Raw genomic sequence first — 26143 nt, forward strand, 5'->3', positions numbered from 1 at the left:
CAATTGCTTTTTTGAGGGATTTTTATTTAGAGCCTTCCCAGAAAGAGTAAAAAAATGAATTATTAAATTAGGTGAAATGTACATCAAAAATAAAAAAACCTTAAAAAAGACAATGAAGATAAAAAAGACACTTCCGCGTTAATATGACAGCTCTATTTTCCAGTCTTTTCGTGATTGTTTGCAGCCCCCGGTACACACACAGACACGTCTATACTCCCGCAGCCCCAGCCTCCCTCCTCGCCGCCATCCCCCCCGCACTGCCTCCTCCTGCCGCTAGGCGGAGCTAAGGATCACTTTACGGCTGTTCTGTTCAGAACCGGAAGTTTTGCAGCAGCGACCGGGAGAAGAACATAAACAGAGGTAAGAGCGGTGCGGGTGTCCCGCCACGGGCACCGAACAGCTGACACACAGGACCCCCGGGGCTGCTGCAGTGGTGGCACAGCACACGCTCCTGCCTACAGGCGGCGGCTACATATGGCTAGGGGGGCAGGCAAGGAGGGCTGCTACCTGTGGCTCCGCACCTGGTGTGGGACTACAAGGCTCAGCATGACCTCTTAACCCTGTAGTGACCAGAGACTGGTGTATGGGGGGTGAATATGTGTAACTGCCCCCACTGTACCCATAGGGAGGTGTGTATATATATATATATATATATATATATATATATATATATATATATATAATCTCCCCAGTGTGATTGATGGGACTCGTGACATGGTGGTGTCCTGCTGGTCTCTGGGCCGCTGCGGCCCCCCAGGACATCCTGCCCCCAATCCCGTACGCCTTGGCCATATTACATTTTTAGCACTGGGGTGGGCTACTGCACTATCACAGTTTTTGGGGGGCAGGGTCCCCTGACGGACCCCTAGGGATACGTTTAGGCCTCGTTCAGACATCGCTGCTTCCCGTGTGGCTTCTATCCTGCCCGTAGATATCATACACACGAGAGTCTAGGGGCCGTCGTTGTGTCGTGACCGAGTTTTCCACACTAAAAAGAAATGACTTTTGTTTTTTTGTTTTTTTTGTTGTTTTTTTTAAAATCAGTGTCACCAATGCAAGTCTATAAGTCCGGGAGAAACTTGGGAGCCATCAGAGGTGTTTTTTTTTTTTTGCGTATTCGAAAAATCACTGACCTCTGTATGAGGCGTATGTGAACGGGGCTTTACGATAACTTGGAAGTGGATCCACGTTCCTTAAAAACCCCTCATTTACTAGACTTCCATTATTACTTTCCCGTCGTCCCAGCAACAAAAAAAAAATGCGCCCATGTTGGGGATTTGCAGCAGATTTTTCTGCAGGAGTAATGCTGCATAAGATGTTTTTCTTTTTTTTAATGCATTTTTTTTCCCCACATTTTGGTTCAAATTTGCATGGGGAAAAAAAAAAAAGAAATCTCATGCCCACGCGGCTCATCCGTTTTTGTGAACGGCTCAGTGCGTGAGCACCGATCGACTTGTGTATAATCTTTCAGCATTCGTTACCGGGCCGGAATCCACCCCTTTAAATGTATTTGCTGTTATCCATTCTTTTTCAATAAGCAATTCCTCTTCACCAGCGTTCTGCTAGCACTACAGGAGCTGGAACTTCCATTCCAGTGCTTTGATCTTGCTGTCCGAAACTATCTTGTGTATGTAGGATGACGGACAGGAGATCAAGAGCAATTCAGCAGCTATTCTCCAGACGTTCCGGGCTCGCTCTCCACAACATCGATTGACGGACCGATCGCTTCTCTTGCATTTCCTATTCCATTGAATTTAATATGGTGCCAAGTATTGAACTTGCTTTTTTTGCAGGACTTTTTTGGTGCCGATTTTTTTTTTTTTTTTTTTTTTCACTGAATCCTCCCTTGGTTTTGTCAAATCTGTTTATAGGGGAAATGATTATGTTCTCGTATTTAGGATCTGTGTGAATGAGATGTTAGGAGTGTAACAACTTGTGCTGATCACCCTCTTGAGACTGACGGTGCCATGACACCGTGGAAATGTCACACGATCATCCCAGGACATGGTGACTACCGTAGCATGACGATGCATTGTGTACAAGTGTCAGATCTCTGGCGGGCCACTGCAGAATGCAGTTTATAGCCAGAGATCAAGAAATGTAAAAAATAATAGCCGATTGGTGCAAGTGATGAAATCCTCTCTGCTCGCCCAGCGCTGCCTCCGGTCTTATAACAAGCTGCAGCGGTGACATCACGACTCCTCAGATCGAGGCAGTGGTGGATTTTCAGGGTGTGTTGTGCACAGGAAATGTGAAAATAAACATCTGCACAGATTTCACAGCATGCTGCAGATTTGCAAATCTGCATGCCATCCATTATTTTGTGGATTTTTTTTTTTTTTTGCATGCATTGCACCCCCCTTTATCTTACAGACCCACCTGAAAATGACAAACAGGCAATCCCTGCGTGTCGTGCGGTTGTCGAACAGCCGTGGGGACTCAAACATAGTATTCGAGCGTCGGAGACCCTCCATTAGCACCCGAGCATGCTCAGATAACACCTTCTCCCAGCACGCTCTCATCACTAGTGGTATCCATTATTAGCATGAGTCACGTCAGCGAGGGAAGCCGCGATTAATGCTGCTCGTAAATCATCTGACGTTTCATTATCTACGCGAATTAACATTTCCAGCTTGTTAATAAGATTCATTAATTAAACCTCCATATTAAAAATTCCAGTGCGTAAAAGAAAAAAACAAAAAAAACCTACCTGCTCCATTAGAAAAAAAATCATGATGACCTGCTGATTGGTGGACCGTGACACTTTTACCCCCTTAAGTATAGAGCGGCAGTGCGGGATCCATCCATTCCCAATGGGGCTATCAAAGGCTGTAAGTTTTTTTGTTTCCCGGCAGCCACATAGAGAGTGAGTGCAGTGGTGTTCAGGCGTCCGACCTCTTAGAACATTTTGTAATGGGGATAAAGGTGTCCTGTTGAGGAAGAAAAAAAGTCCCTATTCTACCAATCGGAGCGGGTCCCAGCTGTCAGACTCCCACCGTTTGGTTAGTTATCGGAGAACCCCCCTTTAATTGTGGAGCGAACTGTTCTGGAGTTGCCCAATTTCCCATTGAGTAAACTGTACGAATACTTTTATACTTTTAGCCTCCTAAAGGGGTCATGAATTGATGTACATATAGTCATCTAGAGACCCCGAATACACATCATAGAAGAAGTATCAAACCATAATGAACAATCGTCGACTGCTTCACCGACTATTCGTTTCGATCGATGGCCGAGCGTTGACCAGTTGGGTGTATCGGGTTGTTTTTGACTGACCGTGAGCACTGGATGCAGCATTGTCTGAAAAAATCCAACATGATCGATGCCGTCTGAGATGTTGGGGTTTTGTTTTTTTTAAGATTACCATGTGAGGATTGACTGGTTGTCGGCTCATATTTGCCTTGTGTGTATTTGGGGCATTAAGGATCTGTTCACATCATGTTTCACTTAAATCTGATGGAAACTGACATCCTACTACATGGGCTTGTAGGAATATCTCCAGCAAGAACCCTAGGTATTATGGCAGGCGATCCTGACCATTTCAGCAGAACTTGCCAACCATCCTATATTTTTGGGATCCTCCCAATGCTACAGTTCAGTAGATAAGTGGTCAGCACTGGAGGAACCACTCTGCTAATATTGACAGCAGTAAAACTATGTCCTCCTGGTAGTCACTGGAATAAAATTATAGGCATATTAAATTTTTGTCCATCTCCGTTTGATCATGTGGATCCCATTGTAGTGAGCGTGAAGCCTGAACTCGATTTATTCAGAAAGGCCTTTGAGTTTTTGGTTTGATCCACAGATCATGACTGAGGTCGGCTAACCCCAATGTATGATGATCCCCATCTTGTTGTTCTTGTCCTTTGCAGGTTCAGACGCGGTAGCATTCTGGATCTCAGCTGACCTCCAAGAATCCCCCTGTCCTGAGCCAATGCTGGATCTGGAGGTTGTGCCAGAGAGATCCCTGGGCAACCAGCAATGGGAATTTACATTAGGTAGGAATTATACCGAATTATTTTCTTTTTAAATTCCATAAATGGTTACAGGTCAAGAATCCAGAATATCCACCAGGGTGTAATGATGGCTGGAATTATCCTGGCAAACTATGGTGCCCATACATTTTAGGTCGAGTTCTGATGATTGCATTTCGCAGTCTAAGGCCTGCTGTCTCTAACATCATGTCCTCCCTCTAAAACTGAATCTGTCAAAAACAGATCCTTGTGTTTCCTCCCTCCACTAACCTTCCCAAACCCAATATTGCCAATTCCATTTGTGATTCTACCGTCTTGGGGTCATATATCACTCAAATCTTTGATTCAATCCCCACATCCGATCACTTGTTCATGTCATCTACACCTCGAAAACATCTCTAGAATTGGACTTTTTCTTAGCTTTGGCAGAAACTTTTACTATTCCTCTTAGGCTGTGTTCACACACAGCGTTTTTTTAGCGGTTTTTACCGCGGATTTCACTATAAAACCGCTAAAAATAAGCTTCCCAGTCATTTCTATGCATTTTGCACTTTTTGTGCACATTGATGCGTTTTTTACCGCGAAAAAAATGCATCACGGTAAAAAACGCAGCATGCTAATTAATTTTGCGGATTTTTCCGCGGTTTTGGCTTCTTTAAAAACCGCTGCGGAAAAAAACGCATCAAAAACGCGCAAAAAACGCCGCGGGAAAAATAGGTGCGGTTTCTGGGAAGGGAGTCAGGTTTTCAAGCAGAAATTTTCTGCTACGTGTGCACTTAGCCTTATTCATTCTCGTCTGAACTATTGTAACTCTCTACTAATCGGCCTCCGTCTTACTAAACTCTCCTCTCTTCAGTTTGTCCTGAATGCAGCAGCCAGGATTATGTGCCTGTCCAGCCTCTACATTGATGCCTCTACCTTGTACCAGTCATTGCACTGGTTACCCATCAACTCCAGAGTTCAATATAAACTTATCTCTCACCCACAAAGCGCTTCACAGTACATCTCCTCCCTCATCTCAGACAACCACCCTCCCCACACCCTCCATTCTGCTAATGGCCTAAGACTAACATCCTCTATAATCCGAACTTTTCACTCCTGTCTCCAAGACTTCTCAAGTGCTTCTCCAATTTTCTGGAATGCACTACCCAGGACAATTTGATTAGTCCTCTATACCCACAGTTTTCAGTGTGTCCTAACATCACATTTCTTTAGACTGGCCTACCGCCTCAACATATGTTGTCTAACTATCCCTGTTCTGTCCGTACAAATTTTTCTTTAAAATCATGACCCTTGTACCATTTGTCCTCACATCCTCCATGCACCCAATAGCCCTCTATGTCCGTACTGTACAGTTACTGGCCGGTGACCTCCTCATGCAGCATTATGTGAACGCTCTATTTATTACATTGATGGCTGGACCGTACAATGTAAGCAATTTTTACCATCCACCTTTCGTGTCCCCCCCATTTCCTCATAGATTGTAAGCTTGCGAGCAGCCGGACCCTCACTCCGCCTGTATCTGATGACTTGTGTTACTCTGTAATGTCTCTATTGTCTGTACACGTCCTCTCTGTAATGTAAAGTGCTGCTGAATATGTTGGCGCTATAGAAATAAAAATTATTATTGGGCCCGAAATGCATGGACTTACAGCCTGGTATATACCTATGAAGGTGCCCGGAGTCCCGCCGTAAGTATGTGTTATATTCGTGTACTACATGAATCGGAGGCACCTAACAAGGAAAGCAAAAATACACTTGGTGTGTAAAGTTTAGACGATGACTGCGAGACATACGGGGATTGTGGCTTATGTATTATTACATGAGCAACATCCTGATCCTGTTTGTGAAGCTTTTTTTGGCACGTGCCTCATGCCGTCACCTGTTTTAAGGACTCTGACCTCCTGTTTCCTCTGCTGTTGCGACACAAGGAATATCCTGAGTCATTTTGGGAGCAGTTGTTTTATCCTCTTTTTTTTTTTTTTTTTTTTTTTTTTTTTTTTTTTTTAAATTTCATTGCCCAATAAATCCATAGTTTATAATCACGCCATTATTAGGGTGTACAAATAGAGACGCACAGCCTGAATGCTATCTCTGCCCTCCTGGCATAAACACCCGTGTCGTCCTCTTATCTCTCCTTAGTCCTTGCTATCCTCTGATCCTTTTAAAGACCCCTTGGCACATTAGACTGACGGCAAACAAACCTCCTGATATCAATTGGTTCAGGAACAGTCTAGTCGGTATGGGGGGGATAGATGTCAGGGGAGATAAGGATCCGGCATGTCTCATTTCAGACTGCTGATCTAACGCCAGAGATGACTGTCAGCAGCTCTCCCGTAGAAAACGCAGATAGCCGCCAGCTAAACCATAGTTTGGCCAACAGGTCCTCTTCTCAGCCTTTCACGTCATTGTTTCTAAGGTTTCTTCCATGTATCCCACCATATAATACAGTTTTCTACCCTGTAATTCTGCAAAACTCTCCTTCCTGACCTCTGAATGAATGATTGTCCGCAGCGGTAACATTGGAACTGTGCCGAACAGAGAAATGGCTTTTTATTTTTCTGTTTATGCATTTTTTATTTTTTATTTTTTTTTTTTTTATATTTTAAGCACCAATTCTCCAACCAGGAACAGATGTATTAGAAATCTTACCGGTCCTCCTACAGGAAACTTTACTATTTTCGTGTACTTTATGTCCTTTTAGTAGAAGTGCAGAACAGTGTGGTTTTTATTCTTGATCTACAGACGCTAACATCGCCTCTTTTCCAGGAATGCCCCTGGCTCAGGCAGTATCCATCCTCCAGAAGCATTGCAGGACCATCCGAAATGTGCAGAACCTCTATAGCGAGCAGGTAGGTCGCCTCTGATCTAACTTAGCTGCCTTTAATAAAAACCCGGGTAATAATGGAATCAATTTGCTTTTTGGGATTTATGGAACCGGCGTAAGTCATTGTGTCTGGGAATTGTAGAATTGACATCGCAGAGCCCACTCGGCGGGGGCAGAGAAATGATAATTCCCTTCTCTGCCCACCTGTGATCAGAGAAACCCTTTAAGTCATAGGTTCCTCTGTAAGTATTTAAGCTTGTCAATAAATCTTTCCATCTCCGCAGTGTCCTCTGAATCACGACCTCATCCTCAGCCTGACTCAGGACGGGATCAAACTGCTGTTTGATGCTTATAATCAAAGGCTAAAGGTGAGCGGCTTGTGGACCCCCGTTACCAGCACGGAGCCGGACCACGCTGACCTCTCCAAATCTTTATCTCCCATCACAGGTGATAGAAGTCTACGATTTGTCAAAAGTGAAATTAAAATACTGGTGAGTGCAAATACCTGGACACGTGTCTAACGCGATGACTGCTGGTCTGTTTGAATCAGTTGTCTAATGTTGGGGTGAGCGAACGTGCTGGGAAAAGGTGTTATCTGAGCATGCTCAGGTGCTAGCCGAGTGTCTTCAGCGTACTCGAAAAATACTTTGTTCGACAGGCAATCCCTGCACATGTTGCGGCTGTCGACCAGTCGCCGGGACTCGAACATATTTTTCGAGCATGCCGAAGACACTTGGTTAGCACCAGAGCATGCTCAGATAACACCTCATCCCAGCACGTTCACTCATCACTAATAGGGATATTATAAAAGTTTTTCTTCTGAGCTTTTACAGAAGTACACGGCTGTGGATGGTTTTGTAGGAAAACCCTCTTCTGGATCCGTCTTGATCAGACAACAGTCTCGTGCCCCTTATTCTTACATGAGTCCTATTAATTAGAATGGGTCTAGTGCATAATGATTGCAGCAGGCATTGGCTTCTCTCTTCCATGAGGCCATATATTACATTAATTCCTTCCCGATGAAACATCCTAGGTTGGGTGCGTTACGGAGCCGATTCCTGCCTTTATCAGCAGTTACCGGAGCTGGCTCCTCTTGCTGCTGTTTTGAGACTTTAAATGGTTGCGAGTGGTCGGACCCATCACTTATTCCTCTCCTCGGTGTAATTGCAGGATACCGATGGGTTGGCACAGTAGATGGGAGGCCTACTGAACACCAACGAAGCTCAGCCCGCTGCTGGGCTTTACTGGAGCTCGTCTTTACTATCTACTAAATTATTGACGTTTTGCGGTATATATTGTTCAATTGGTCACAGGTTGAAATCCCCCAAAGGAAGAAGGGAGCAAATGATTAAAAAAAAAAAAAAAAAAAAAGTTTTACAAAATTAGAAAAAACAGCTCTAGAAGTTTCGATCATCATCCTTTCCTAACTTAAAAGAAATGATTTGGTATCGATGCATCTGTTAAAGTCAAATCTGTGACCAAAAATTACTGTAACTGTGTGCGGCTCTATGCCGCTGTCTTTTCACTTTTTTTTTTTTTTTTTTTCCCCCAGTGGGGTTCACTTCAACTCTCAGGCAATAGCTCCCACTATAGAGCAGATAGATCAGTCGTTCGGAGCTACGCATCCTGGAGGTAAAAGCCGCTCTCGCACCTCTTTTTATATGAGGAGCCCACAGATGTGATGCACACGGGGAGAGACCAGAGTAATCGTTAATTTTGATAATTACAGTGTATAACTCGGCAGAACAACTGTTCCACCTCAACTTCCGCGGTTTATCTTTCTCCTTTCAACTGGATTCTTGGACAGAAGCTCCCAAATATGAGGTGAGCAGCCTTACGTCTGCTTCTTTGTTAGGACCACCATCTCAGCCGACTCACCTGAACACACAGGTGTCTTTTATCAGTCGAATGCCCCTCTGTTCTCTTTGAGAAAGCCACTGTGGCGAGCCAGTGGGCGAATACATCGGCAATCGTGCTATGAGTGATTAATAGCAGCAGTCGGTGATCATCATGGCCACTGCTATTACTGGCAGATGCCAGCTGCGTAACTCAGGGGACATCTGCTGCATATGAAGCTGGCTCAGCTCCTGTGCCCGCTCTGCGCAGCGACCTGTGACAAAAATGTACATCGCTGCTCCGTAAGGTTAATATACACAATACAATGCATTTACTTGATTGTGTATGTCAAGAATTAAAGGCAATTATTTTCTCTGCTTTTAAAGCCCAATTTTGCCCATGGACTAGCATCAATTCAGATACCGCATGGAGCCATGGTGAAACGCATGTACATCTACAGCGGCAACAGCCTACAAGACACAAAGTGAGGAAGTGTTGCATACTTTTTCAAGCCTGTTTATTTTTAATTGACATGTCACGATTGATCCTGATTTGTGTCTTCACAGGGCCCCTCCTATGCCTCTGAGCTGCTACCTGGGCAATGTGTATGCAGAAAGCGTAGAGGTCCTGCGGGATGCATCTGGGCCTTTAGGACTGAGACTTCGTCTGATCAGCACAGGTCTCTTTTTTTTTTTTTTTTTTTTTTTTTTTTAACATTTTTATTTATTCTTATTCCTGTGTTGCCATTTATAATCATGGACTTTCGTGTGAATTTACTATAAAAAAAAAATAAAATATCTTGAACAGAATGAACAGTACATAGAATGGCTTGCAGAACTATTCACCCACTTTGGCTTTTTCCGTATTTTGTTACATTATAACCTGCATTTAAATATTTTATAATCCGATTTCTATGTGATGCATCAGCACTAAATAGTCTAAGTTGGTGAAGTGGTAAAAATATAGGCAGAAATTAAATGTATAGGACCAAGTAACTAAAAATTGGAATGTGCATATGTTTTCACCCCTTTTGCAATGAAGCCCTTAAAAATTTCTGGTGCAAGCAATTACCTTCATAAGTCTCATGGTTAGTGACAGGACGTCCCCCTGTGTGCAATCTAAGTGTCACATGTCTGTTAGTATATACACTTTACCTTTTCTGAAAGGGCACAAAGGCTGCAACACCATTAACGTCTTTACGACATATGACATATATACGTCATATGTCGTGTCTTCCCCTTTGTTTCGGTCTCCAGCGCTGAACCTGCGTCTTTTCCGTCATATAACAGCTGATTTAATCAGTCAGAATCAATAATAAATAAATTGTGGAACTACATTTTTTTTTTTTTTTTTGCAATTTCATCACACATGGACTTTATTCGTGTTTTCCAGTACACAATATGGTGAAATCAGTGGCGTACAACTCAGCCCTTGAAAAACAAGCCCTCACATCGCCATATTGATGGAAAAACTAAAAAGTTATGACTCATGAATCTAATACTATGTAATAAGAATATTTAGCTGATGCAGTGTTATTTTTTATTTATTTATTTTTGCAGGCTGTGGTCCTGGAGTGATGGCGGAGGCAAAGACGCGGATGTCTGAGCGCTGCGTACACTTTGGAGATTCCTGCCAGGATGTGTTGAGCACACTCGGTGCGCCACACAAAGTCTTCTACAAGTCTGAGGATAAAGTAAGTAGACAAAAGGTGGACAGTGATGAGCGAATGTGCTGAGATAAGGTGTTATCCCGGCATGCTCGGGTGCTAACCGTGTGACTTCGGCATGCTCGAATAATATGTTCGAGTCCATTCAGCTGTTAGACAGCTACAACACATGCAGTGATTTCCTGTTTGATAGGCAGCCATGCAAGTGTTGCGGCTGTCAAACAGCCGTGGGAACGCAAACATATATTTGAGTACGCCGAAGTCACTCCGTTAGCACCCGAGCATGCTCAGATAATACCTTATCCCAGCACGCTCGATCACCACTAGTGGACAGGTCTGACATTAATCTGCTTGGCCTCCGGGAAGCTACAATTGCTATGGGTCATTACTGGACTGACCACCACTTGTCATAATTGCCCACATCTTCTGACAAGTGGGTAGTGACAGATCCACCATGATACCACTGCTACCATGTGTTCAGTGTTATATTTTCTCTTGTAATAAGAGGGACAGCATTATTGATTTTATGGCTTTGGAGCTACCAGTGTTTTTTTATAATATCCAGATCACTAATTTTTTTTACTCTGTCGCCTAATTGGGGGACACAGAACCTTGGGTGTTATGCTGCTGTCCACTAGGAGGCGACACTATGCATAATCTGAAAAAGATTCACTTTGGCTCCTCCTCTGCAGTATACACCCCTGGACGGCGTCAGCCTTCTCCAGTTTTTGCTTAGTGTCGCAAGGAGGCACACCTTTTTTCTTCCGTTTTTTTTTCCTTTTTTTCACTCCAGGGATCACCTTAGCGAGGCACAGGATTCGGAGGGCATCTGTGACTCCGACTCAGATAATGAAACGGTCAGGTCCGTGGTACCTTCTCCCCCTAGCAATACAGCGCTAGTTGAGGACATAATTTCTGCCATTCATCGGGTGCTAAAAATTCCAGAGTCGCCCCCGGAAGTCCCAGAACATAGGATTTGCTTCGAAAGTGTTCAAAAACCACCTAAGGTCTTCCCTAATCACGATGAGTTTGAGAAAATACTTACAAACAGTTTGCGCAGCCTGACAAAAAATTCGCTAATCGCAAATATTTGGAAGCGAAGTACCCCTTCCCACAGAAAGACACCAAACAATAGACAGATCCACCTGAAGTGGACCCTCCGGTTTCTAGGCTAGCGCAGACTTTACTCTCTCTGCCGGATAGCTCAACCCTCAGGGACGCAGCAGACCGGCAAGTAGAACGCATGGCTCGTTCTATTTTCGAAGCGGCAGGCGCCTCTCTGGGCCCTGCGTTTGCTTCAGTTTGGGCAGCCAAGGCCATCCTGGCTTGGGCCAAAAAACTACAGGAGGGTCTTCAGGCTTCAAATCCTGAACTCTCGGACCAAGCGGTCCAGATGGCAGTGGTAGCAGACTACATGATTCATGCAGCCCTGGATTCCGCCAGAGGTGTAGCGGGAATAGCATCAAACGCCATCACGATCCGACGCATCCTCTGGCTGCGAGAATGGAAAGCGGATGCGGCCTCAAAGAAGTCCCTCACGCGACTTCCATTTTTTCCTGGAAGACTTTTCGGCGAAAAGTTGGACACCATGATAGCCAATGCCACTGGGGGTAAGAGTACCTCTCTCCCTCAACTAAAACCGAAACGCACGTTTAAACGAAGAAACCAGACGCGATTCCGATCCTTTCGGAATTCCTCGGGCTGGTCCGTTTCGCGCCCAGTGCAAAACCGCAACCGTTCTCCACGCAGAGACAACCCACGGACGCAGCAGCGACCGGACAGGGCTTGGCAGTCGAAAGCAGGCCAAGCGAAACCCAAGGGAGGAAAAACTCAACTTCACTTCATCCTGACTCGAGACCTCCGGAAGACACCCCACCAGTAGGCGGCCGACTTTTACTCTTTCAGCAAGTCTGGCTGCCTATTACAGAAGACAGGTGGGTCAGGGAAATAGTGTCTTCCGGATACAAGATAGAGTTCACTTCCGTTCCACCGAACCGGTTCTTCCTTTCTGTTCCTCCAACACCACCAGAAAAGGCTCGTGTTTTCCACCAAGCGGTTTCCTCTCTCCTTCAATCAGGAGTTGTGGTGCCGGTTCCCGCGAACGAGAGATTCCGAGGATTCTACTCAAATTTGTTCGTAGTCCCCCAAGAAAGGAGGCGGCGTCCGACCCATACTGGACCTAAAACAGCTCAACAATTACGTACGGGTCCGTCATTTCCGCATGGAGTCCCTCCGGTCCATCATTGCATCCATGGAGCAGGGAGAATACCTCGCCTCCATAGACATACAGGATGTGTATCTCCACATACCAATTGCTCCCGCCCACCAAAGGTTTCTCAGGTTCGCGGTCAACCAAAACCACTACCAGTTTGTCGCCCTTCCGTTCGGACTCGCCACGGCTCCAAGAACGTTCACCAAAGTCATGGCGGCCACCATGGACATCCTGCACTCAAGAGGCATCCTAGTCGTCCCGTACCTGGACGACCTCCTCGTCAAGTCTCCCACTTTCAAAGACTGCGAGGTCAGTGTCTCAATCACTCTAGACACTCTGAGTCGCCTGGGATGGCTAGTCAACCTACAGAAATCGTCGACCATCCCAACTCGGACTCTAACATTCCTGGGAATGGTATTCGACACCGCCAGGGGCCTGGTGCTCCTTCCCAAGGACAAGACACTGGCCATCCGTCTGGGAGTTCGCACACTCCTTCGCAGTCCTCCTCGATCTCTCCGGTTTGCCATGAGAATCCTCGGCAGGATGGCAGCAGCAATAGAGGCAGTGCCATTTGCCCAGTTTCACCTCAGGGTCCTTCAACTAGCCATACTCAGATCTTGGGACAGGAACCCTCTCACCATCGACAGGGAGTTCAGGTTGACGTCATCAACCAGGAGGTCCCTGCATTGGTGGCTCAAACCAAACTCGCTTACACGAGGGAAGCCATTCCTCTCAGGACAATGGAAGATCCTGACTACCGATGCAAGCCTGACAGGCTGGGGGGCGGTGCACCTACATCACAGGGCACAGGGCAAGTGGTCACCGAGGGAAGTGACATTGCCTATCAATGTTCTGGAAATCAGGGCCATTCTCTTGGCACTGAGAGCATTTCATCACTTGCTTGCAGCCTCGCACATACGGATACAGTCGGACAATGCCACGGCTGTGGCATACGTGAACCACCAAGGCGGGACCCGCAGCGCCCAGGCGATGAGAGAAGTGGCTCATATCCTCCGCTGGGCGGAAGACACAAGGTCGGTACTTTCTGCGGTACACATTCCGGGTGTAGAAAACTGGGAAGCTGACTTTCTCAGCAGGCAAGGAATGGACTCGGGGGAGTGGTCTCTCCATCCCGAGATTTTTTACCAGATCTGTCAACGCTGGGGAACCCCGGATGTGGACCTAATGGCATCCCATCTCAATACCAAGGTTCCCAATTTCATGGCCAGGACACACGACCCGCGGTCGCTCGGAGCGGATGCCCTGGTCCAGGACTGGTCCCAGTTCCGACTCCTGTACATTTTTCCACCCCTCCCCCTAATCGCCAGGGTCGTGAGGAAGATCAAGCAAGAGGGAGTTCCGACCATCCTCATCGCGCCAGACTGGCCCAGACGTACTTGGTACGCCGACATCGTCCAACTTACGGCAGACGCCCCCTGGCGTCTACCCGACCATCACGACCTTCTGTCTCAAGGTCCGTTCTTCCACCAGAATTCAGGGGCTCTCAATTTGACGGCATGGCCCTTGAAACCTGGATTCTAACCCAGGCAGGTTTTTCACCGGCAGTCATTGCAACTATGATCAGGGCAAGGAAGCCTGCCTCTGCCAAGCTCTATTATCGTACCTGGGGAGCTTTCTTTTCTTGGTGCGAATCTCATGGACAAGTCCCACTCCCTTATTCCCTCCCGAAGGTACTAGGTTTTCTTCAATCGGGCCTAGATGCCAAGCTATCCTTAAGTTCGCTTAAGAGTCAGGTGTCGGCGCTTTCAGTCCTTTTTCAAAAGCGCATTGCTATTAAACTGCAAGTAAGGACTTTCATCCAGGGAGTTTCCCGATTGGTTCCTCCCTACAAACGTCCGCTGGATACGTGGGACCTCAATCTGGTCCTGACAGCATTGCAAGCTCCACCCTTCGAACCTCTTAGAGGAGTTCCACTCTCCATTCTGTCTCAGAAAGTGGTTTTTCTAGTGGCGATCACCTCGTTACGCAGAGTGTCGGAATTGTCAGCACTTTCCTGCAGACGGCCTTTCCTAGCCTTTCACCAGGACAAGGTGGTTCTCCGCACGGTACCATCCTTCCTTCCGAAGGTTGTGTCCAACTTTCACCTTAATGAAGAGATTTCACTGCCTTCCCTTTGCTCGGTTCCGGTTCATAGAGTGGAGAAGGCTCTGCATACGCTTGACCTCGTCAGAGCATTGCGGATTTACGTGTCCAGGACTGCACCTTTCCGGAAATCTGATTCCCTCTTCATTCTTCCGGAAGGTAGTCGCAAGGGGTTGCCGGCTTCCAAGGCTACCCTTGCCAGGTGGATCAAGTCCACCATACATGAGACCTACCGACTTAACAGTTCCCCTCTTCCGGCCGGTATCACGGCACACTCTACACGGGCAGTAGGGGCCTCCTGGGCCATTCGGCATCAGGCTTCGGCACAACAAGTGTGCAAGGCGGCCACTTGGACTAGCCTACACACATTTACGAAACACTACAGTGTTCATACCCAGTCCTCAGCGGATGCGAGCCTGGGTAGACTGGTTCTGCAGGCGGCAGTACCCCAAGTCTAGGGGACTGTCAGCACAATATTCGTCCACTGCTTCCCACCCAGGGACTGCTTTGGGACGTCCCAAGGTTCTGTGTCCCCCAATTAGGCGACAGAGTAAAGGAGATTTTTGTGTACTCACCGTAAAATCTTTCTCTTAGCCTTTAATTGGGGGACACAGCTCCCACCCTGTTGCCCTTATGGGCCGTTGTTTTCTGTTGAGTTCTCATATTGTTCTTTGAGCTCGTACATAGTAGCCTTCTTACAGGCATGGTTATGTTATTTGGTTACGTTCCTCCTTATGCTTTGGCACAAAACTGGAGAAGGCTGACGCCGTCCAGGGGTGTATACTGCAGAGGAGGAGCCAAAGTTAATCTTTCTCAGATTATGCATAGTGTCGCCTCCTAGTGGACAGCAGCATAACACCCAAGGTTCTGTGTCCCCCAATTAAAGGCTAAGAGAGAGAGATTTTACGGTGAGTACACAAAAATCTCCTTTTTTTTGTGTCTTCATACGTTTGAAGGAATGACGCATACGAGTAGGAATTGTGTTCCAGACGTATCAGCTTTCTGCATGAGCCTTTCTTGACAGCTAACGTTATGTGTACGTCACACGGTGGGTGCACAGTCTGCACCATACATGGCTCATGTCAGCTGTGTTACACAGGCACCTGCATGTAAAGGTACTGTCACACTTAGCGTTGCACCAGCGATCCCGACTAGCGATATGACGTGGTCAGGATCGCTGGTGCATCGCTAAGTGGTCGCTAGTGAGCTGCCACACAGGCAGATCTCACCAGCGACATCGCGGGGGTCGCTATTTACCTGTCAGACGAGGCGATCTAGACGTCCTCCCGCCCGGCTCCACGCTCGTCTCTCCACAGGAAGCTGACGACGAGAAACGGTCCAGGAAGTTCTCGCACAATCAGCGATAACCAGCGGGGGAGCCGGTCGTAGGTAAGTATCAGACATAGCGATATCGCTAGCAATATCGCTATAACGTCACAAGTTATAGTGATATTGCTAGCGATATCGCTAAGTGTGACAGTACCTTTATAGCCGAGCTCCGATCGCTGCTATCCTCCCCTGAATTGCTTCTGTCAATCCATTCCAGACTGAGTCACAAATCCAACTTTAATGAGTTTTTTTGTTTTACTTTTTTACAAATTTTTACCACTATATTAAAAAAAAAAAACCTATGTAAATTTGGAAAAAGCTGTTTCTGTAAGGACCTGAAGAATCTTAGAAAATCAGTAGAAAACTTAACAAGTTATGTGTCTTGGAAAAGAACTAAGAGGGAAAAAAAACTAAAGCATGGAAAAAAAATAGGCCATGGCGGGAAGGAGTTAATAGATTCGGAATATGTCATCTTATTACTTGCTATGTTAACTAGAGATTTCATAGGAGTCCTGACCTCTTGTAAAGTGTTCTGTGTGTTGCAGTGATGCGTCTCTCTTAGTCACCAGGTAGGAGCTGTGAATATTTTGGCATGCTGATTAACTTCTTATTCCATAATGTGGAAAATGATTCTTCGGCTACCCACTCATAACTGTGACGGAAGTGATAATGCCCACTGGGTGTAGGAGAGCAGCCATGAAGAGATATTACAAATAACAGATGAGTTGGGTCGACTTGATTTGCAGGACCCAGTCCATAATCTGTGGCCGCTGGCCAGGATCCCTGAGAACCGTCTCCTACCTCCTCTCCTGTCCTCTGCGGCTTTTCTTTTGGCGCGATGTCATTTGGGAATCAGCAATGATGTCATGCTAATCAAGAGGAAGGTAGGAGGTGGTTCTCTGCTCTCTGGTCCACATGACCAGCTAATTAATTTGCACCAACTTTTCAATAATAGTGATGATACATTAAAGGGAATCTGTCAGCAGGTAAAGCAGTATGATGTAGAGGCAGAGATCCTGATTCCAGGGATGTGTCACTTTATTAGGTTGTTTGCTGTCGTTTCAATATAATCATTGTTTTATCAGGAAATTATCACTGCAGGACTAGGTCTCGCAGTGCAGCTGGTCTGTTTAACCCCGCCCCCACCACTGATTGGTAGCTTATGTACATTGTCATCAAACGGCCAATCAGTGGTGTGGGCAGGGTTATTAAACACAGTTCAGCATTCACAGAACTGCTACATCTATATAGCAGTGAAAACAGTGATTGTATCGAAAATGCACTAAGCAACCCAGTAAGTGACACATCGCTGGAATCAGGATCTCTGCCTCTACATCATGCTGATCTCAGATTATACAGAAAAAAAATACTTACAGATTCCTTTTATACTGTAAACTGTAGTGCCCAGTACTCTGGTTTGGTACCAGAGGTCATTTGGATACACTCTCGGGCCTTAAGGTTTCTTCTCGGTCCCACCAAGCATTGTACTACACATAAGAATCGACATCTGCACAGTGATCGTTATGTATTATGTGTTCCCCACGAATGCTTTAATTTTGTATTTTTTTTTTTAAACTTTCATTTATTTCCTTTCATGTTTGCAGATGAAAATTCATTCCCCGTCCCCCCACAAACAGGTTCCTGCCAAGTGCAACGATTATTTCTATAATTATTTCACCCTGGGAGTGGTGAGTATTTATGCCTAAACCGATTGCTGCCAAGAATCCGGCTCTTCCCACATCACTTGTCAGTCAGGAATATTCTGATTTACAGAATGAATACATTTACCTTCAATAATTTCCTTCTCCCCTTAGCTCATCTTACATGTATAATAGTTGTTTTTTTTTTTGTTTTTCTTTTCCTGCTCAGAAATGAACCCGTTACTCAGCAGGTCAACGCTATGGTTTTTGTTTTTTTCCATCTATTTTTAACACAGAGCACATTTTATGCATAAAAAAAGCAGAAAGTATTGTTGTGTGAAGGAGTGTATACGATGTCAGCGGGGCAGGAAGGACCATCAAAAAAAAAAAAAAAATTCTGAAAAATCACTGTGGTAAAACATTGTGAAGGCAATACAACCAAACTCAAATCTGCAACAAAAATCAACAATTCTTGATGCAGATTTTTCATCAGTTTTTGTGAATTCATTTAAGTTGGGGGGAAAAAAATCATTGGGTATATAGAGGTGTATATATCGAGAGCATCCTCCCGGTGTATACCTCCAATATATACTACTACATTCATTGCCAAAACAAAACGCATAGTATACCTATTTTTATTTAAAGGGGTTTTTCAGTGCAGCTCTTACTTCCAGCCGCTTGCCAGGAGTGATCGGATTGGGTGTTGGACTCTCACCAATCGTATATTGATGACCTATTTGAAGGGTATGCCAGGAGTATCACAAGTCCAAACAACCCCTTTAATGCCTGTGCTCGGCCATCCCCTTTAACGCCTGGACAGTAGTTTGACCTCTCATCATGTGGATGGGCGTCTATGGGTACAGAGACTGGTGGTTGCAGCCCAGTTCTGTGTTCTCAAAATATGTTGCGAATTTGCAAGAGAATCCGAGGATTTTAACTTCCTAATTTGCACTGTTTGAACAAGGTCTTAGATCTTCCCATTAGGATCTGATCTTAAAGTGCTTTTTTTTCCTTGTTTATTATACTTTTTGACTTTCTTTTCTATCTCCGTTTCCAGGATATTCTGTTTGATGCAAATACCCACAGCGCCAAGAAGTTTGTATTGCACACAAATTATCCAGGACATTACAATTTTAATATGTGAGTAGACTCTTTAAATGAATCGTCTCGTGATTTGCTGTCGGCTCTGGGTGGGTCCTGGCTCCGATCAGGGAGACCTAGCAAATTTATGGAGACTTGTTTATGGGCAATACTCCAAATAAGCAGACGAGTTCACGTCCGCTAAACCAAACACATTTGGATGATGTGAGGGTTTTTTTTTTTTTTTGCCTAAACGATTTCACATGACTTACCTTTTGGTATTGGCACCAGTCGAAAGTCTGCAAGTACTGGACCCAGTGGTACGCCTTATGTAAATGCCAGTAACGATGCCAGTCCTTGTCTTCACCATGCCTGCGTGAATTATTTGTACTCGGATGTTATTAGATGGATGCTAGTGGGCAACTACAGGGCAGTAGGGGGTTTAGTACCGCACAGTTGTCTTCCTTACTACTATACCACATTGATATCCTAGTACGATATTCTGTGACTAAGATGGCACAATCTGTGCATATTCATCCATGTTTGCTAGATGCATTTTCTTGCAATTTATGAGACTAAATACATGTATTCACTGATTGTACATACACGATATAATCACTGTCTCTCTACTGCCTTCCCTATGCTTTTTCATGGGTTCATACGTTTAAAGTGTAAAGAGAAGCAAAAGCCCCTGCCAGACAATCGTGGCAGCGGCTTTTTTTTCTTGAAAACTATCTGCCAATGAAAATACAAACACCAAAATTGGTTGGTTAGATAATTTTATGCTAAAACTAATTACCTCTTTCTCCTTTTTCTCAGATATCATCGTTGTGATTTCCGGATTCCGTTAATAGTTAAGAAAGGTGTGCTTAGTTAATTGCATTTTCTTGTGTCGTGACCCATCCCCTTTATCAGCCTTTCCTATCGCAGCATCTAATGTTAGAACATGACTATCTTCCTTTTTTTTTTTTTTACTTAGACAACTCTGAAACACAGACTGAAATCTGCACCACGTACAGCAAGGTGAGCCGCACACATTAATTCTTGTAGGCTGGGCGATGCAGCCATTCATCTCACTAACAAGCAGTGGTACCTTTATGATTGGCGGTCGTTTACTGGCCTTTTTAGACCGGACGATCGCTTTCACACCGAATAACCATTCATAGTATTATTCTATTTTCTGGTTTTCACTAGTGATGAGTGAACGTGCTGGGATAAGGTGTTATCAGATCATGCTCAGGTGCTAACCGAGGGTCTTCGGCGTGCTCAAAACATGTTCGAGTCCCCACGATTGTTAGCCACAAAACATGCAGGGATTATCTGTTTATTAGGCAATCCCTGCATGTGTTGCAGCTAAACTTAAGGGCCTGTCACACTAAGCGATATCGCTATAACGTCACTGGTTTTTGTGACGTTATAGCGATATCGCTATGTCTGATACTTACCTCCGACCGCTCCCCCGCTGGTTATCGCTGATCGCGCGAGAACGGCCTGGACCGTTTCTCGCCGTCAGCTTCCTGCTGGGCTTCCTGCTATGGAGACGAGCGACGCGTGGACGCAGGCGGGAGGACGTAGGATCGCCTCGTCTGACAGGTAAGTAGCGACCCCTGACCCCTGCGATGTCGCTGGTGAGATCTGCCTGTGTGGCAGCTCACTAGCGACCACTTAGCGATGTACCAGCGATGTACCAGCGTTCCTGACCGCGTCATATCGCTGGTCGGGATCGCTGGTGCATCGCTAAGTGAGACAGTACCTTTATTATTCGAGCACCTCGAAGTCGCTCGGTTAGCAATGAGCATGCTCTGTTAACACCTTATCCCAGCACATTCGCTCATCACTATTTTTTTTATTTAGTAGGTATAGTGATTTCTTAGTTGTACAGTGTAAGATCTGGAAAATCTTGTGATGCATTGGCACTGAAGCTAAATTAGTAGATTCATAAATGATTGAGAAAGAACAGCTGGCCTGGGATTGGTTTTAACTTTTTTTTTTTTACAAGTGGGACAGTATTCAAGAACACTTGGGTCATCCTATGGAGAAGCCAGTTGTCCTTCACAGGTAAAATTTATACTTTTTATTTTTGACACGAAGCAATGTCAAATCCATTGGGGTCAAGTCTGGTGAACGTGCCAGTCAATCAAGTGGGCCTTTTCGGCCAATCCATTTATTAGGAAATGTTTCATCAAGATACTCGTGGACTACTCTTGAATAATGTGGAGGGGCGCCATCTTGTTGGAAATAAAGATCATTTGAATTAGGCTGTCGCTATAACTGAGGAACAACTTGATTCATTAGAATTTCGAGATACTTATCTCCTGTGACTGTTTCATCAAAAAAATGGTCCAAAAAACACCATTATAACCCTTGAAATTGAGATTCTGATTTGGCTTGTATCCTAAGTCATACTACAAGACTCGTTAAAGGGTTGATTGTGACTTGTAGGATCGCTACTACCAATAGGTGGCGCTGTAGAGTAAAAGTCCTCTTTCTTTCTGAAGAGGCAATTTGCACATTATAACCCTATTACACATACTGTCCACCTACTTTTGGACCACCCTGTGTGTGTATATGTGTGTGTGTGTATGTATGTGTGTGTGTATGTATATATATATATATATATATATATATATATATATATATATATATATATATATATATATATATATATATATATATATATATTGTGTGTGTATATGTATTTAAATTCTTTCCTGCACCATATTTAATATCTCCACCATCCCTTTATCTGCAGTAGCAAGTACTTTTAATACTTTCTGGGATTTGAGCTGGATTTCCATGGCATGATTTCAATGTTAACACAACCGCTGATTGACTACTTGCAAGCATCGAATGATCGTTAAAGTTCATCACTTTGTGCACATATAATGTGTTATCGGCAACACATGTCCCATTTACATGGTGCAACGTCCTGCCAAAAACAGACAAGATATATATCTTTGTACCATGTTAGCTAATAGCAGAATATTTAGAATTGAGAGTCCTCAGTGGTTGATACCTTTTAATGGCTAACTGAAAAGATGGTAACACATTGCAAGCTTTCGAGACTACTCAGGCTAGACGAATACAACATCTGAAGAATCACATTTTTATACACAACACAGCACAGAAAAAATGCAATAGATAAGACAAGTGACATGAAGCACAATTGTCTTTATGGGAGAGGGATAAATATTGGAACAGTTAGTAGATAAGGAGCGTGAAAGTTTTATTGCCCTCTGATTATTCCTTATTTGATGTAAAAAGACATAAATCCATGCAACACATTCATTCCTGCACTGAATGTGTCAAAAGTTGTCATAAATGTGTACTCTGAGACTCTTCTGTCTCTCTGAGACTTGAAGTTACCTTTTAATACAAGTAATTTAATGTCCATCATGCTATGACCAGGCATACAAAAATGTTGTGCCACAGGTATGGAGCCATTCTTTTTTCCCTTATTGTGTGACGATGAGAATTCATCCTTGTTCTAAGCTTTTGCCCTGTCTCCCCCACATACAGACCCCCAGTTGGACATTTAGTAAAAATAATTAAGTACACCACATTAGATGTGATGCAGCTGAAAGTACCTGGGATCTTGTAGTCCTGATGTGAGTTGGGGATCTTTATCTTGTCCGTGATCTTTATATATGGACAGGTTTTACATTTCTCCATCGCTTCATTGGGGGACACAGGAACCATGGGTGTATGCTGATGCCACTAGGAGGCTGACACTATGCACATAAGAAAATTAGCTCCTCCGCAGTATACACCCCACCAACTGGTGCTGAATTAGTCAGTTTTTAGCTTAGTGTCAGTAGGAAGTGGACACGGGTCTTTCACCCCTATCTACCTCAGCGTGCTTCGTTCCCTTGCAGGTTCCGGAGGGATACAGAGTAAACAGTCACATCTGTACTCCCACAAAGAGACTATGAGTACGGCGTGTACTGCCACCCTGTATCCTCATAGGTCTAGCCGCAGGATCAAGAACTAAAAAGATCCTAGCCTCTGCCTCACACCCACTCGCCCACCAGAGCCTGTCGGTAGATGGAGGCACGGACGTCCGTTGAAGGGTACGGGCGTCTTATTTCCTCACTGGATGTAAGGTACAGCGCGGCTCCATGGGTCCTAATGCAGCAAACGCTGGCTCAGACATCGGACGTTGCAGCGTCCACAGCCCTGGGCTCTCAGAGCGCCGCGACAGAGCGAACTGGATTTGTGGTACCTTTCCTTCCAGGGGAAGCCCGGTGACAGCGCTGCTCCAGGGGTCCTAAGTCAGCAAGTGCTGGCTTAGGCATCGGATGTTGCGGCGTCTCCAGACCCGTGCCCTCATTGCGCCGCGACAGTGCGGCTGGCGGGATACCTCCGGGCCGCGCTGCGCCCCTCCGGCGACCGCTGCTTCAAATTTAGGCCCCGGCTTCTATTCGGGTCTTGTGCTGTTGTTCCGCCCACCTTCTCCCCCGGCCACATTTGCCACCCACTACTTCTGCAGGGGGGAGCGTCCAAGCGCGGTTGTTCCGCCCATCTTCTCCTCTGCAGAGCGCGTCTTCTCCCAGGCAGCCGCCATTTTCTTCAGCCTGAGAGCTGGTCGCCTTCCCTGTCTACAGGAGCCGTTCCCAAGGGAGCCAAGCAATAGCTGAAAGTCGCTTCACAGGTGCCGTGAGAAGCTCTGCACTGCAGACTGACACCCTCCTCAGCTGTTGGTCCCCTAACCGTCTGGCGCCGCTTAGTGGGTTAGCTCACCATGTCTAATTCTAAGCCACTTTGCTCTCGTCCCCCCAACTTCCTCTTCACTTTGCATGTTCTGCTTGCAAACGCAAATTTCCATCAGGCCAGTCCTCTCCCCTCTGTCATTGATCCCACCGTTCAGGAGCCCCCGGCTGGCCCAAGTGAGAGAGAGACCCCTATTCCAGAGTGGGCTTCCTCTCTTTCTCAATCTGTGGCAGATCTCACCAAGGTATCTCAGACCCTGGTTTCTGTACTTGATAAGTTGCCCCTGCAGACTTCCGCAGGGCCCAGCAGGCCACAGGAAGCTCCGACTGAGCCTACCAACATTAGCCGCAAAAGATCCAGACGGGCACCCCTCTGATTCGTCTTCTCGCTCCGTCTCGCCCCATAGCCCGTCACAGCGGCCCGGGTCGGACAGATCCTCTTCTCCTGAACCAGGCGAAACTTTCTCGGACGCGCCCTCCAAGGATGTTTTGGAGCTGGACTCGGACCAAATCGCAGACATGAGGGATATGGTCCAGAGCCTCATTGGTGCGATCAACCAAACCTTTAAGATCAAGGACCCGCCCACGGAACTCGCAGATCAGGGTGTTTCGTTCAGGCGGTCTAAACCGCCTACCAAGGTCTTCGCTCCTCATTCTGAGTTTCAGAAGATTCTGACTAGGGAAAGAGAGAATCCGACCAGACGCTTTCTCGCCGGAGCTCACCGCAGAATGGTCAACTTCTGTCATAGACCCGCTGGTTTCCAGACTGTCTAACAACACTGTCCTTCCGATCTCTGGGGGAGCGTCGCTAGGTGATCATAACGATAGAATCTTTTTTAGAAATCAGCCTTCGAAGCGGCGGCATCGGCCCTAAGTCCGGCCTTCGCTTCTACCTGGGTTTCTAAGGCCATAACTAACTGGGCTAAGATCTCCAACAAGGCATTCTGGCCGGGGCTTGTCCAGAGCAACTGGCGGACCTCGCCGACCAGATTTCCCATGCGGGCGAATATTTGGTATCTGCCTCCCTAGATGCTGCGTCTTGCGCAGCCCAGGCATCTAGCAACGTTGTGGCTATTCGATGCACAGTTTGGCTTAAGGCCTGGCAGGCGGACTTATCGTCAAAAAGTCCCTCACCAGCCTACCCTTTCGCGGTTTGCGCCTCTTTGGTGACAGACTAGACCAGATCATTAAGAACGCCACTGGGGGCACAAGCTCGCTTCTGCCCAAGTCCAAGCCTCGTCGGCCTCCTCCGAAGCGTCAGTTTCGGCCCTTTCGACACTTTCGTCATTTCGCGACCGCAGAGTCACCTTCTAACCAACAGAGGCCACAAGCGCGCCAAGATAGGAAAAGAGTTTCCTGTAGGCCCACTCCTTCCTGGCGCTCCCATTCCTCCCAAGGTAGATCCACCAGGTCTAGACCTGGAAGGTCTTCCTCAGCATGACTGGCGTCAAAACCCCGGCGCATCCCACCGCTTGGGCGGCCGTCTTCTTGCTTACAGGGACGTCTGGCTCGCCTCGGTGGAAGACGCTTGGGTCAGGGAAATTGTATCCTCAGGATACAAAATAGAATTTGTTTCTCGTCCTCGGGATCGATTCTTCAATTCCCGACCCCCAAAAGATCCCTCACTGATCCCGGGCTTCCATACCGCCATCGCCTTTATCCTCGATTCGGGGGTGATTATCCCTGTTCCAGAAGCAGAGCGCTTCACGGGTTTCTATTCGAACCTGTTTGTAGTACCAAAGAAAGGCGGTACGGTTCGGCCCATTCTGGATCTAAAGTTACTAAACACAAGGGTCCTCCTGCGACACTTCAGAATGGAGTCCCTTCATTCAGTAATCGCTTCCATGGAGGCACAGAAGTTTCTGTGCTCCATAGACATTCAGGATGCTTATCTACATGTTCCCATCTTTCAAGGACATCAGAAATTCTTGCACTTCGCGATACATCAGGAGCATTTCCAATTTGTCGCTCTACCGTTCTGTCTCGCCACCGCTCCCAGGGTTTTTACGAAAATAATGACAGCGCTGATGGCCATTTTAAGGATCAGAGGTCTCGTGCTCTTCCCATACCTGGACGACATCCTCATCAAAGCTCAGTCCCTGCCCCAGGCTCACGAAAGTCTCGCCATCGTTTGCGACACCCTTTCCCGATTCGGGTGGATTATCAACAGGAAAAAGTCCTGCCTGATCCCAATGCAACATCTTGTGTTTCTAGGCCTACTTTTCGACACCCGTCAGGCGAAGGTTTTCCTTCCCGAAGAGAAGAGTAACTCTCCAGCGGGATGTTCTCTTGCTTCAGAGTCCTCGGCCCACTTCTCTCCGTTCAGCCATGAGAGTCTTAGGGAGGATGGTAGCAAAGGCGGAAGCGATTCCCTTCGCCCAGTTCCACTCGAGACCTCTTCAGCAGGCCATTCTGACGCAGTGGAACAGATCAGTGTCCTCCCTGGATCGTCCAATCCGACTCGTTTCAAGTCAGACTGTCCCTCAATTGGTGGATAACATCACCTCTCATCTCCCAGGGCCGGTCTTTTCTTCGGGTGCATTGGCAGGTGGTGACGAGGGACGGCAGCGGTATTTCGCCATCTGACCGTCCAAGGGCGTTGGTCGTCGCAAGAGGCAGCCCTCCCGATCAACGTCCTGGAGATACAGGCAATTCTTCTGGCCCTTCTTCATTGGCACAGGCAACTCAGGGGTCTGCCAATTCGGATCCAGACGGACGATGCCACGGCGGTGGCATATGTCAACCACCAGGGAAGGACTCGGAGTGC

General features: G+C 46.3%; 1 protein-coding gene across 3 annotated transcripts in view; it reads left to right on the forward strand.

Annotated features, from left to right (window-relative positions):
- The first annotated feature begins 228 nt into the window (after window positions 1–228).
- The window catches only part of PHAF1 (phagophore assembly factor 1), a 35638-nt gene continuing 9723 nt past the window's right edge, over window positions 229–26143 (forward strand). For 2 of the 3 annotated variants that reach the window (XM_073582165.1, XM_073582183.1), the window contains exons 1-15: window positions 229–360; window positions 3873–3998; window positions 6744–6826; window positions 7086–7169; window positions 7249–7292; window positions 8354–8433; window positions 8531–8625; window positions 9024–9121; window positions 9204–9316; window positions 10197–10330; window positions 17552–17635; window positions 18645–18727; window positions 19487–19530; window positions 19647–19690; window positions 20667–20725. In XM_073582165.1, coding sequence (XP_073438266.1) covers window positions 3935–3998; window positions 6744–6826; window positions 7086–7169; window positions 7249–7292; window positions 8354–8433; window positions 8531–8625; window positions 9024–9121; window positions 9204–9316; window positions 10197–10330; window positions 17552–17635; window positions 18645–18727; window positions 19487–19530; window positions 19647–19690; window positions 20667–20725 — 1109 coding nt within the window. In that variant the 5' untranslated portion in view covers window positions 229–360; window positions 3873–3934. The other variant, XM_073582173.1, reaches the window with a different exon arrangement.

This window comes from Dendrobates tinctorius, unplaced genomic scaffold (assembly GCF_039654945.1).
Source record: "Dendrobates tinctorius isolate UK_male_01 unplaced genomic scaffold, ASM3965494v1 ptg000009l, whole genome shotgun sequence".
Classification (NCBI taxonomy): Eukaryota; Metazoa; Chordata; class Amphibia; order Anura; family Dendrobatidae; genus Dendrobates; species Dendrobates tinctorius.